Below are 12,194 nucleotides of genomic sequence, written 5' to 3' on the forward strand. Positions count from 1 at the left end.
ACACACACACACACAAACACTGCTCTTGTCAAGCCAGACTTTCCAGAGACCTACTAGCCCCACAAAGAGGAATGGAGAGAAGGAAAGGGAGGAGAGAAAGAGAGAGAGACAGAGGAAAGAGAAAGGAGGGGGTGGGCCCTAGGGGCCTTAGGAGTGATTCACAACAACGTGCAGGGAAGGAAGGAAATGACTCATGTGAGTGGAGTCCAAACACAACCTCCATGAGAGAAAGAGAGTTTTAAACTATATATTGTAAGTATTTACATGAATGGAACTGCTGAGTTTTTGTTTGCGTGTGATCTAAATTTCATCCTCCCAACAAAATGAAAATGAAAGGAAAAATGGTCTTTCCACGAGCAGACGCCATGAGATGACACACACCTCATTGATGAATTTAATGCACTCCAGAAACATGTAGTCTTGGTGGTACTCGTTTACAACCTTCTCCTCCACAAAGTGTCTGGGCTCCAGGGTTGGGTGGTCTACACACAACACATGAACAAACACACTTCAGTTACACAGTGTGACCACTAGGTGTCTCCATGTTAGTCACTGCAAACAACAATGAATTTAGCCGTTAACGTATACTAAAACTTTTAAAAACTGTAATAAAACTGAAATTAAATGTAAATATTAGATAGAAACTTAAATGAAATTGGACATTTACAGAAACTGAAGTCTATGTAATAAAATTACTAAAATTGACACAAATATTAAAGCTAAATAGAAATACAAACAAAAATCATAAAAACAACAAAAGCACATAGAATTACTAAAACGTAAACTAAATATTATAATAGTATCTAAATAATATGAAAATAACACAGTCTAGATCTAACAAAAAGTTGAGCTTGCTGTTGTTAAAGACTAAAAAAGGAGGCATATCCAGGCCAGGACACATTATCAATAAAATGGGCAACAAAGAATGAGTCGTTACCTATAAGCTGTGAGCTCCCCCATATGAAGGGAAGGAATTGAAAGTCGTCAAGACCCCACACACCCTGACTCCCTGCCGGCTCCATCCTATACGTCTTCTGCAGTTTGTGCATCACTTGCAGATACCTACGGCAATAGGATCATAATGCTTAATGCAAATGAGTTCTTCACAGTTTTAGACCATCAACGACCATGCATTAGTGTGCAGTAAAGTGCAGACTTGCTGGAAGGTACAGATTTAAAGTATTCAAAATAAGAAGTCAAGCAATAAGATGCACTAACTTGTCAAAAACTTTAAATATGATGGCCAGCTGGTCCTCCATGCGCAGAGCTCCCACCTTACAAAGACAGCAGAGGAACGCAGCAAATGCCGCCTCATGACCTGCACACAGAAACATGTTATTTCTTATGCTAAATAATGCAACCAGCGCTTCCCTACATGGCTGAAGCGGTTCTACAGCACCACAGCATTTTACCTGATTGGTGAGCTTATAGTCTGAATTGGATGTGATGAGATAAAATGGCACTGTACCACAAAATAATGGCAAGGCAATTCTATTTCTATTTGCATCTTCATTGCTGGCTACACTCAAAAACAAAATATACAGCATGAGCGGTGTAATTTAATTAACAAATAATTGACTCTCACGAATGCTTTCAGTGTTATCAGTGTGAATCATGTCAGACTTTATATGAAACAAGAACTGTTTAGCAATTTTATTTTGTAATTAGTAATTAGTAATCCTAAAATCTGTATCTGAATCGTGTTAAACTCTCAAAAGCGTCCAAATGTTTTGTGTTTCAACAGCACCCTCTAGTGATTATCCAGAAGAACAACATTAAATACATTGATATTTGTATATAATGGACCCTTTTCACATTTCCAGAGTTCTCTGAATGTCATAGTTTGGTAAACTTCTACAGTGGTAAACAGAAACTACAGCTAATATAATTTTTAAATAAAATTCATGACAGTGCCTCTATGACTTTACAAAAGAGGAAAAAATATTGAGAGATCGATTACATTGGTCAGAAGAGAGATGTCAAATTTGCCATCACTCCCTCAGCCGCTGTATTAGAAACACTCATGCAACTGTGTTAAATAGTATAGTTAAAAGTATAGTGTTATAAATACACAATTTTTTTACTTAACTGTGAAAATGCAATCACAGTCTGTAAAAAGAGTCCATATAGCTGATGTTTTGAAAGTAAAAATCTAAAAGACTAGTTCATGTTTTGTCTTTATTATTCTCTCTGATGTGACAGTTGAATTTATTAATGAGTGATAGATAAAAGTGTGAAAAGTTATCATTTCTCTTCAAAGACAACTATGGAAAAACACACATGCACAAACATATAAGAAATACAATGAACACTTATATTTGTCTTTCCCCACACAGACCTGTGCCATAGTCAATCCTGGTGGAGTTGCCCACAGCCTCTTTCAGGTAGACCGCTATCTCTGGAGCAGCATCATGACGCTCTGATGGCAGAATGGCTGTGACCAGAGCCTCTGCTTCCTGCACACACAAAACACTGTTACAGCATTTCACCTCATACGAACAGCACAGAAATGACACATTGCTATCAAAAAATATTCACCTTAACCAATCATCTCATTCAAATACTGCACTAAAACAAAATCAGTTTTAATTTGAAGAAACACAACAGAAGAAGAAATAATCAAATGGATGGTGAATATTTTCTGAAGGCACTGTATGCTTAAAGTTAGTAGCAATACTTGGCCAAGAATTGATGCCAAAGCAAATTAAACCAGCATAAAGGTAAACAATGGTCATATACATATACAGGCACTCACCTGGTCTAGTTTAGCATACCATGTGCGGTAAGCTTTATTGCCGAAGCGAGAAGGCTGGTCGATTGGTGGCGTCTCATCGATCCAACGATCTAATGTTGCCAACATAGCAAGCAACTTCTCCACTGTCTAATAGTAAAGAAAAGCATGCAAGCATATTTTTATGAGCTGATCCATGAACATGCATTATTGTGATCAAATCATATGTACCAATTGCTTCATCTGTTACATACACACCAACATACAGCAGTATAGAGAAAAGCAGGACAGTGACCCACCTCAGACACCTGGTATTCACATGTAAGTTTCTTTCTCTTCACACCCTCATTCAGGGTCAGAATGAATCCCATGTAGTCTGCATATGCCTACTTACACAAAACAGAAACATGCTCAAATGCAAGCAAAAGAAGGTTTAATGACTTTTAAGGGAGATGTTAGCAAGTAATATATATTTATTTTAAAAAATTACCAATAAAATTATTATTATTGATCGAATTATTTAATTAATTATTATTATTAATTATGCCTTTGCAAAAAAAAAAAGTTGTGATTTGTTTTACTGAAATTTTAAGTCATTTGGTTGTGTGATTTCAACAAGGCTGCCCTCAATCTAGAATAAAACAGCTCTTTACAGGCCAGAAATGTTCATTTCTGTATTTACACATTTCTAATGAGGAAAAACACTGAGTGCACCTTTAACAGGAGTAATATATGCAGAGGTTCTCATAACTTTTATTTTTTAGGACTGTCTCTTTAAAATGTAATGGTGCTGCTGCTGCAACTAGCCACACAACAAAAAGTGTGTCAAACAATAGAGATTCCTATTCAAGGCTCTAGACTCATTCTTCCCACTGGTCGCTCTTTTGCGACTAACTTTCTCAGTTGGTCGCACGAGCATATAATTTGGTCGCAATTTTTTTTCCTGGTTTTTTTTTTTTTGCTACAACATGGGATTAATCAATGCATGCTGATGAACTTTTATCATAGTTTATAGTTATATGGTAACGAAAGTGTTCAACATTCAACCCCGTTCTTTTACATCAGTATTATTTGTGATTTAAATTTTGTGAACGGGAATTCCTCTTTTGCTGTGTAATAAGCCGGACTTTGGATGCTTTCACTTTCACTTCACGAATTCGCGATCTTGGTGTCACGACTAAAACAAAAGATTGATTCATTGTTATTCTTAATTAAAAAGCACAACAACAAAAAAAAACAGTAGGCTATAATGACAAACTAGCTTACATAACGTTTATTAACAAAAACGAATAAGATGAGGCATGGCATACACCACATGCTGTATTATATACCGACTAATACATTACAGAACGTTTAGCAAACACTGAGGAATCAAATAAAAAAACCCCACAAGAATACCAACATGTTCACCTTCTCTGGTTTAAGAAGCGGTCTTTTACATCACTTTAGTGTGAAAACCAAATCCTCCGTCTGCCATCATTTCCTCAATATTTGCATAATTTTTGACATGCGCAGCGCACACCTGAAGCGCTCGTACTGAAAAGCACCTCTCTTCACGTGATCAGTGAAACTGATTCCTGCTACAATGTGCCGCAGCTCTGCAGCACACTGTATGGAGCAGATGCTTTGTTTGAAGCAGCACAGACCATGCACTCGCACAAATGCGACCACGTCAAATTTTAACTCGCACATTTTCAAATAATGGTCGCAGTCTAGAGCCCTGCTATTATTATCTTTAAACTCCAGAGATACTGAGAAAAGAGACTGATAATGAGCTATTTTTTTCATCTCTCAAAGTAGCAGATAAACTGCTCTTAAATGGGTTTAACCACATACCTGTGATCTTTTCCATTTGCCCATATCAGGCACCATGCTGATCTCCTTCTTTGGCACCATGAAGCTGAAACTGACAGGATTGGGAGGCTTGTCATCCTCATAGGAGGAGCCTATGCAAAAGACAAAAAATATGATGGACAAATCCAAATTTAGTGTCAAATTAAAATTATATTAATAGTACTAATAATGACACTAATAAGAAATGATAGCAACTTGTTAAAAGTGGTTTCTGCAATTCTATATATATATATTTTTTTTTTTCTTGTAACTTAATATACTGGTTATAATTTATTTTTAAATACTTTCAAAGGACATGTCAGGTCCGAAAATAATAATTTATCCAGACCACAAAAAATACCAATACCAATTATCATCAAAACATTAGGTTATAATAATACAAAAGGTTATAATTCCCAGCATTTATATGGTAATCTGACAGAAAGGATTGAAGAAGTAATAGTAGTCTCACACATCTCACCTAACGTATTAACTATTAATGTTAATTACACAGTGGCAGAATTTGTATTTCTTGTGGGTTGGTAAGAGCACTTCATGACTTTGTGTGGCAATGAACACAACACTTCAGTTTGTGTTTATTAAGAGCTGGGGTACAAATAAAGTTTAAAAAGTTATAAAAAAATATCACAAAAATGTAACAATGTCTAAACACAACATTCTGTTGTTTGACTTTTTTTTTTTGGCATACCAACAGACTTTAATTTTAATTTGTTTTCATACATATATTTCTATGTTATAATAATTCATATTATAACAATTTATAAAAATTATAAATAATCCAACGATAATATAAAAGGTAGTCTGAGGGTGTACCCAAACCTGAAAGACTTCATTTGGTTCTGATCAGGAAATATTAACCTATAACACTGTCCTAAAGACACAATTTTCCTACTTCTCTTAACAAAAATAACACATTACATTTATATGCAAAGTTAGTTTCCAGAATACACTGTCAATGGTAAATTATCTGAATATTGTTCTTTTCTTTTTTTTTAAACAAAAACTTTCCAACATCTCATTATACATAAAAATATCAGAATATATCAACATGCTACACTAGAACTGACAATTTCATATGTTCAAGAGTAGGCTTGCCCAACTAAGTTTAAAACTAAATGTGTTCAACCGCTATGTCCATCACCCTCACTAAAATATATTTTAAACAGCATTGTAAGTACATTAATATTGCAAATACATATTAATATTGGGTCATTTGTTCGCAGAAAAGGCGTTATAAGCTATATATTCGCCACGGCGCAGAGCTGTCAGACTCTCATCGATTCATTACATGAGGCGCGGTGGGTGAGCCCACAATTAAGCGTTTTTCCTGCACATATGCACATCCCTTTCACCCCTTCAGGTGTTGAACAACAGCATATATATAATCTGCAGATATCACTGGTATCTTCGCTTTTGAATTATACGTGTATAAATGAAGGATTGATTGATGTGAGTTACCTGACGGCTGCTCAGTCTCCGCCATGTTTGCTGTGTGAACATGAAAACACGACCCTTCAACTCTCTTCTTCTTCTTCTTCTTCTTCTTCTTTGGAATTTTTTGGCGTATTCCGCACCATAGGCACATACCGCCACCAACTGTTTCTAATCATACATGGATGATAGTCCCGCCTTCCCTTCAACTCTCACCCGCAGTTTCGCGTAAAATGTAAAAAAAAAAAAAAACTTGATCAGCGAATGTAACTTGACGTGAGAAAATGTAACTTTTTTATTAACAAGAACAAATTACATGTATTTGACAAATATTATATATAATATAAACAATAAACATTATACATTATATAAACAATTATGCACTAGAGGGGCTGTATACAAATACAAATGTATAGAAAAATATTAAAGCGTTTACAAACTTTCACCGTTTTAATTGCTTTTTGTGTCATAGAAAATCGTACAGTATCAATATAATGCTTAATTTCCTTCCTAAAATAAAAAAGTTTTATTTATTTATTTTGCAGGAGAACATACATTTGTGAATGTGAGAAAATGTTACTGCATCTATTGTATGATTTGTAAACATGCGTAATATGTAAATGTAGTCTATTATTTCACAATTTCAATTTTAGAAATCAAAGGACGTATTCTTAACTTAATTATTATCAGTGATTTTTATCTATTTAGAAATTATTATGTTTGTCATTTGTGACGTATTATTATTTAGTAAGTACATACGTTATGCGTACAATTTAAGTATATTATAGTGTTGTGTTGTCGCATACAATTACAGGAAAGTAAAAGCAGAGTTAATGGAAATCTTAGTACAATGTTCATTTGGGAGGAGAAAAGGTATTGGGATATTAAATTGTGGACCTTGGAGTCTAATTTGGATTATAAATGTGGAATTTAGTTAATAAATAGATTGAAGGCTTTTTTGTTTTTTGTTTTCTTCAAGATGTTTTAAAAAAATTTTTTTAATTTTTTTATTGCTTGAAGAACATAAATACCAAACAAATAACAGTAAGAAAAATCTTAATACAATTCAAAGAAAGTCCAAATAGCAGCATAACAAAAAATACATGGATAAACAAAATAAACATAACAGGAAAAGCTAAACGTGTCCATGTAAACGTACTTAGTGTTACATGTGTTATTGGAATGTAGGAAATATGAGGAGGAAAGAAGGGAAATGTTTCAAATGCTAAAGAAAGACATTGTAAATGTTAATGTTACGAGGCTTTTAGAAGGAAGTATTTTTTTTATTATTGCTTGAAGAATTTATTAAAGAATCTGCATTTATGAATGAAGTAATTGGCCAAAATCACAATATTATTAACCAAAAATTCAACATCACAATTCCAACAAAAGGACAAATATTTTACAGTTTTAAAATCAAAGTCAGGTATTACATACTTCAAACTTAACCAAGCATAAAGGTCATAATTTTTTTGAGAATTTGCATAAATAAAACAAATGTTCCAATGACTCTATTTCTGCTTCACAAAAGGTGCATCCATTACAATCCAAATTAAACCTGTGTCTGAGGAACTCATTACAGTGATAAATATCGTTAATAATTTTAAACTGAACTTCTTTTACCTTTGGTAGAAGTGGTAGAAGTAGAAATCTTGTTCTAATTTGAACCACTTTATCTTCAGGAAAATCATAGACAAGGAGTCTCAGGAGTCTCTTAGAAGGGAAAGTCTGTGTATTTACTAATGTTCTTAAAACCTTATTATTACAGCTCTGCTCTGTAAAATTAATACCAGAGATGATTAGATTACCTAATCTTGGTATCACAGGTGAATAACACAAAGCACCTTTAATCAGCTGAACCAAACCAGCAGGAACAGCTTTCAACAAAGAAACATATAATTCCTTAGTACAAATAATATTGTATTTTTCACAAAAAACATCATAACCAAGAAAATTTCCATCCCCATCCATAATGTGTACAATGGACCAGACACCTTTGTCCATCCAGTCTTGAAAAAACACAGATTTCCTCTTAATAAGGATACACTTATTATTCCACAAAGAACAACTATGTGGCGAAAAGTTGTGTTTGTATATTAATTTCCAATATAATAATACCTGACTATGAAAAGATGATAATTTACACTTTAATTTTGATGGCTCAAAATCACACCTTAAAAGGAAATCAATGCCCCCAAGAGAATCAAAAATTTTAGAAGAAAAGCTAAACCAAACTGAATGTGTATTTCTAAGGAAGTCTTGGAGCCACCTCAACTTAAGGGTACCATTCATAACATCGAAATCAATTACGTTCAACCCTCCCTCACTGATCGGCTTCACTACATCTGATTTTCTTATATAATGGTGCTTGTTTTTCCAAATAAATTTATACTGAATTTGATTAATGTCTTTTATCCACCTATCAGATATACTCAAAGAAAATGCTGGGTAAATCAACCTGGAAAGTGCTTCTGACTTCTGTATGAGAATTCTGCCAAATATAGAAATATCCCTTTGAACCCACATATTTAAAATATTTTGACTTTTTTTCATATTATCAATCAAGTTACTTTTTTCTCTAATTTTAGGGTCTTTAGTAATAACAATTCCTAAATATTTTATCTCATTTTTTAATGGAATATTGAACAATTGAGATTCAGCATGACTATGAAGTGCCATCAGCTCACACTTTTTAAAATTCAATTGCAGACCAGAAGCTTTTGAAAAATGAGACACCAGATTAGGGCTGCACGATAAATCGCATGCGATATTTAACGCGCATCTTGTCAGTAAAGCCATTCTGTAATCAGCGGTAAATCTCCATCACCTGCGGGCTTTCACATGGAGCAGCATTAACTACACAGAGCCGTTGTTCACAGACGAGCTGCGCAAAAAATCGCGCGAATATGAACGTGGTTTTGCGCAGCTCGTCTGTGAACAACGGCTCTGTGTAGTTAAAAGTTTAAAACTAAATGTGTTCAACCGCTATGTCCATCACCCTCACTAAAATATATTTTAAACAGCATTGTAAGTACATTAATATTGCAAATACATATTAATATTGGGTCATTTGTTCGCAGAAAAGGCGTTATAAGCTATATATTCGCCACGGCGCAGAGCTGTCAGACTCTCATCGATTCATTACATGAGGCGCGGTGGGTGAGCCCACAATTAAGCGTTTTTCCTGCACATATGCACATCCCTTTCACCCCTTCAGGTGTTGAACAACAGCATATATATAATCTGCAGATATCACTGGTATCTTCGCTTTTGAATTATACGTGTATAAATGAAGGATTGATTGATGTGAGTTACCTGACGGCTGCTCAGTCTCCGCCATGTTTGCTGTGTGAACATGAAAACACGACCCTTCAACTCTCTTCTTCTTCTTCTTCTTCTTCTTCTTTGGAATTTTTTGGCGTATTCCGCACCATAGGCACATACCGCCACCAACTGTTTCTAATCATACATGGATGATAGTCCCGCCTTCCCTTCAACTCTCACCCGCAGTTTCGCGTAAAATGTAAAAAAAAAAAAAAACTTGATCAGCGAATGTAACTTGACGTGAGAAAATGTAACTTTTTTATTAACAAGAACAAATTACATGTATTTGACAAATATTATATATAATATAAACAATAAACATTATACATTATATAAACAATTATGCACTAGAGGGGCTGTATACAAATACAAATGTATAGAAAAATATTAAAGCGTTTACAAACTTTCACCGTTTTAATTGCTTTTTGTGTCATAGAAAATCGTACAGTATCAATATAATGCTTAATTTCCTTCCTAAAATAAAAAAGTTTTATTTATTTATTTTGCAGGAGAACATACATTTGTGAATGTGAGAAAATGTTACTGCATCTATTGTATGATTTGTAAACATGCGTAATATGTAAATGTAGTCTATTATTTCACAATTTCAATTTTAGAAATCAAAGGACGTATTCTTAACTTAATTATTATCAGTGATTTTTATCTATTTAGAAATTATTATGTTTGTCATTTGTGACGTATTATTGTTTAGTAAGTACATACGTTATGCGTACAATTTAAGTATATTATAGTGTTGTGTTGTCGCATACAATTACAGGAAAGTAAAAGCAGAGTTAATGGAAATCTTAGTACAATGTTCATTTGGGAGGAGAAAAGGTATTGGGATATTAAATTGTGGACCTTGGAGTCTAATTTGGATTATAAATGTGGAATTTAGTTAATAAATAGATTGAAGGCTTTTTTGTTTTTTGTTTTCTTCAAGATGTTTTAAAAAAATTTTTTTAATTTTTTTATTGCTTGAAGAACATAAATACCAAACAAATAACAGTAAGAAAAATCTTAATACAATTCAAAGAAGTCCAAATAGCAGCATAACAAAAAATACATGGATAAACAAAATAAACATAACAGGAAAAGAAAGAAAAACAAATAAATACAGGAAGAAAAAAAAACTACAACGCAAGGGGTTTAATCATCAAAAAATACCTTCAAAAGATTACATAGTTTAAGGGCTTTTTTTTATGACGCATGAGCTTTAAAGATTTGAAGAAGACCATTAAATCTTTCTGGGTTTTCTTCAAGATGTCTTTCAGATTATCATTGAGAAGCAGAATGATGACGCAAAAGGGGCTGAGTTTGGCGTGTGTTTTTGTGACTCGAGCGCCGTCTAGCGGTGAAGCGCAGCAGCGCAGCAGCGATGGCGCTCGTGGGATTTGCTCTCAGTGGACTCTGACCGCACTGGTCGTTTCTGTCTCTCCTCTCAGGACGTGATTTGGGGGCGTTTTAGTGAACTTCAGTAATGTTGGGCATTCTTGCCAGGACGATGGTGAGTAACCAATACATATGGCCGGGTTTTTAAACATGGTCGACTTTTTTTATTTGACATAAACAAGGGTAGCTGCCTGACATTCATGTTGTTGCACCGATACAGTTCATGGCAATGATAGAAACAATGTTCACTGACAGTTGCTTAAATACTTAAGGCAGGTACCTAACACATCGTGTCAATGTGTAAATGGTCTTTAGTTTTTTAATGACAGCGCAAGAATCTTGTTACATGTTGCATTACTGCCAGTCATGTGCTTACTGTGCATGTGTTTTATATGTGAGTATTACAGGTAACATTTCCAGTTATTTATAAATGTTGGATTGTATTAGCTTGTTAATGTGCACTTGTGTAAATTATCAGGACTAATTGCACTACTGTATACTAATATAATAATATCTTAGACCAATGCCAAAGTGTCGTATTATCTATTTCGAAGGAGAAACTGATTTAAAAAAAAAGTGATTCAACTATTAACATGTCAGTCATTGAGAACTAAGAAGTTCTATATTATCTATGTATCTTTATGATCTATGATATAATAAAGCTGGTTTTATATCTTCTGGGATATTTTTAGGTCAAGGCTGGCATGGTGAAACCCTCCAGCCTGGTAAAGCCAGTGTCAGTGACACGGATCGCTGGTCGCTACTTGGCCCACCAGGAGGGTCTGCCTAAGCTTCCAGTGCCACCACTGCAACAAACATGCGAACGCTATCTGGCTGCCCTGACGCCCATCGTGGACCCGGAGGAGCTGAATCACACCTGGCAGCTGCTGGAGGAGTTTCAGAAGCCGGGCGGTGTAGGAGAGAGACTACAGAAGGGCCTGGAACAACGAGCCAAGAAGATGGAGAACTGGGTAAAAACGTATTAGGTGCCTTTTTTAAAGGGCTTCTTCTTAGGTCTCATTCTCTCTCTATCATTTCCACTGCTAGCTCTCTGACTGGTGGTTACAAACAGCCTACCTAGACTACCGGATGCCTGTTGTCGTCCATTCAAGTCCTGGGGTCGTCCTCCCCAGTATGGAGTTCAGTGACCGTCAAGGCCAAATGAGGTCAGACCAGTGTGGATTCATATACGAATAGTCAATGAAATTTAACATAGGTCATTTAGTTGGTCTGTAATTGTTCTTTAGAACTAAAAGTGAAAGTGACAGTGACGTGACATGTGGCCAAGTATGGTGACCCATACTAGGAATTAGTGATCTGCATTTATCCCATCCTAAGTGCACACACACAGCAGTGAACACACACACACTGTGAACACACACCCGGCGCAGTGGGCAGCCATTTATGCTGCGGCGCCCGGGGAGCAGTTGGGGGTTCGGTGCCTTGCTCAAGGGCACCTCAG

At 35.1% G+C, this 12,194-nt stretch overlaps 2 protein-coding genes across 6 annotated transcripts in view; one reads left to right on the forward strand and one right to left on the reverse strand.

Moving 5' to 3' along the window:
- Window positions 1-9,497, reverse strand: part of LOC107723355 (serine/threonine-protein phosphatase 2A activator-like) — a 15,986-nt gene extending 6,489 nt beyond the window's left edge. Inside the window, exons 1-8 of one of the 4 annotated variants that reach the window (XM_016531936.1) lie at window positions 9,336-9,497; window positions 4,568-4,681; window positions 3,031-3,117; window positions 2,756-2,881; window positions 2,339-2,456; window positions 1,219-1,318; window positions 938-1,062; window positions 382-482 (exon numbers count right to left, since the gene is read on the reverse strand). In XM_016531936.1, the coding sequence (XP_016387422.1) occupies window positions 382-482; window positions 938-1,062; window positions 1,219-1,318; window positions 2,339-2,456; window positions 2,756-2,881; window positions 3,031-3,117; window positions 4,568-4,681; window positions 9,336-9,458 (894 nt within the window). In that variant the 5' untranslated portion in view covers window positions 9,459-9,497. Of the gene's footprint in view, window positions 1-381; window positions 483-937; window positions 1,063-1,218; window positions 1,319-2,338; window positions 2,457-2,755; window positions 2,882-3,030; window positions 3,118-4,567; window positions 4,682-6,043; window positions 6,210-9,331 lie in introns of those variants that run through there. The other 3 variants (XM_016531934.1, XM_016531935.1, XM_016531933.1) reach the window with 3 other exon arrangements.
- Window positions 9,498-10,713: 1,216 nt separating this feature from the next.
- Window positions 10,714-12,194, forward strand: part of LOC107723360 (carnitine O-acetyltransferase-like) — an 8,707-nt gene continuing 7,226 nt past the window's right edge. Inside the window, exons 1-3 of one of the 2 annotated variants that reach the window (XM_016531947.1) lie at window positions 10,714-10,847; window positions 11,425-11,703; window positions 11,780-11,898. In XM_016531947.1, the coding sequence (XP_016387433.1) occupies window positions 10,821-10,847; window positions 11,425-11,703; window positions 11,780-11,898 (425 nt within the window). In that variant the 5' untranslated portion in view covers window positions 10,714-10,820. Of the gene's footprint in view, window positions 10,848-10,961; window positions 11,005-11,424; window positions 11,704-11,779; window positions 11,899-12,194 lie in introns of those variants that run through there. The other variant, XM_016531948.1, reaches the window with a different exon arrangement.

The sequence above is a fragment of the Sinocyclocheilus rhinocerous genome, unplaced genomic scaffold (assembly GCF_001515625.1).
Source record: "Sinocyclocheilus rhinocerous isolate Xijiao unplaced genomic scaffold, SAMN03320098_v1.1 scaffold1476, whole genome shotgun sequence".
NCBI lineage: Eukaryota > Metazoa > Chordata > Actinopteri > Cypriniformes > Cyprinidae > Sinocyclocheilus > Sinocyclocheilus rhinocerous.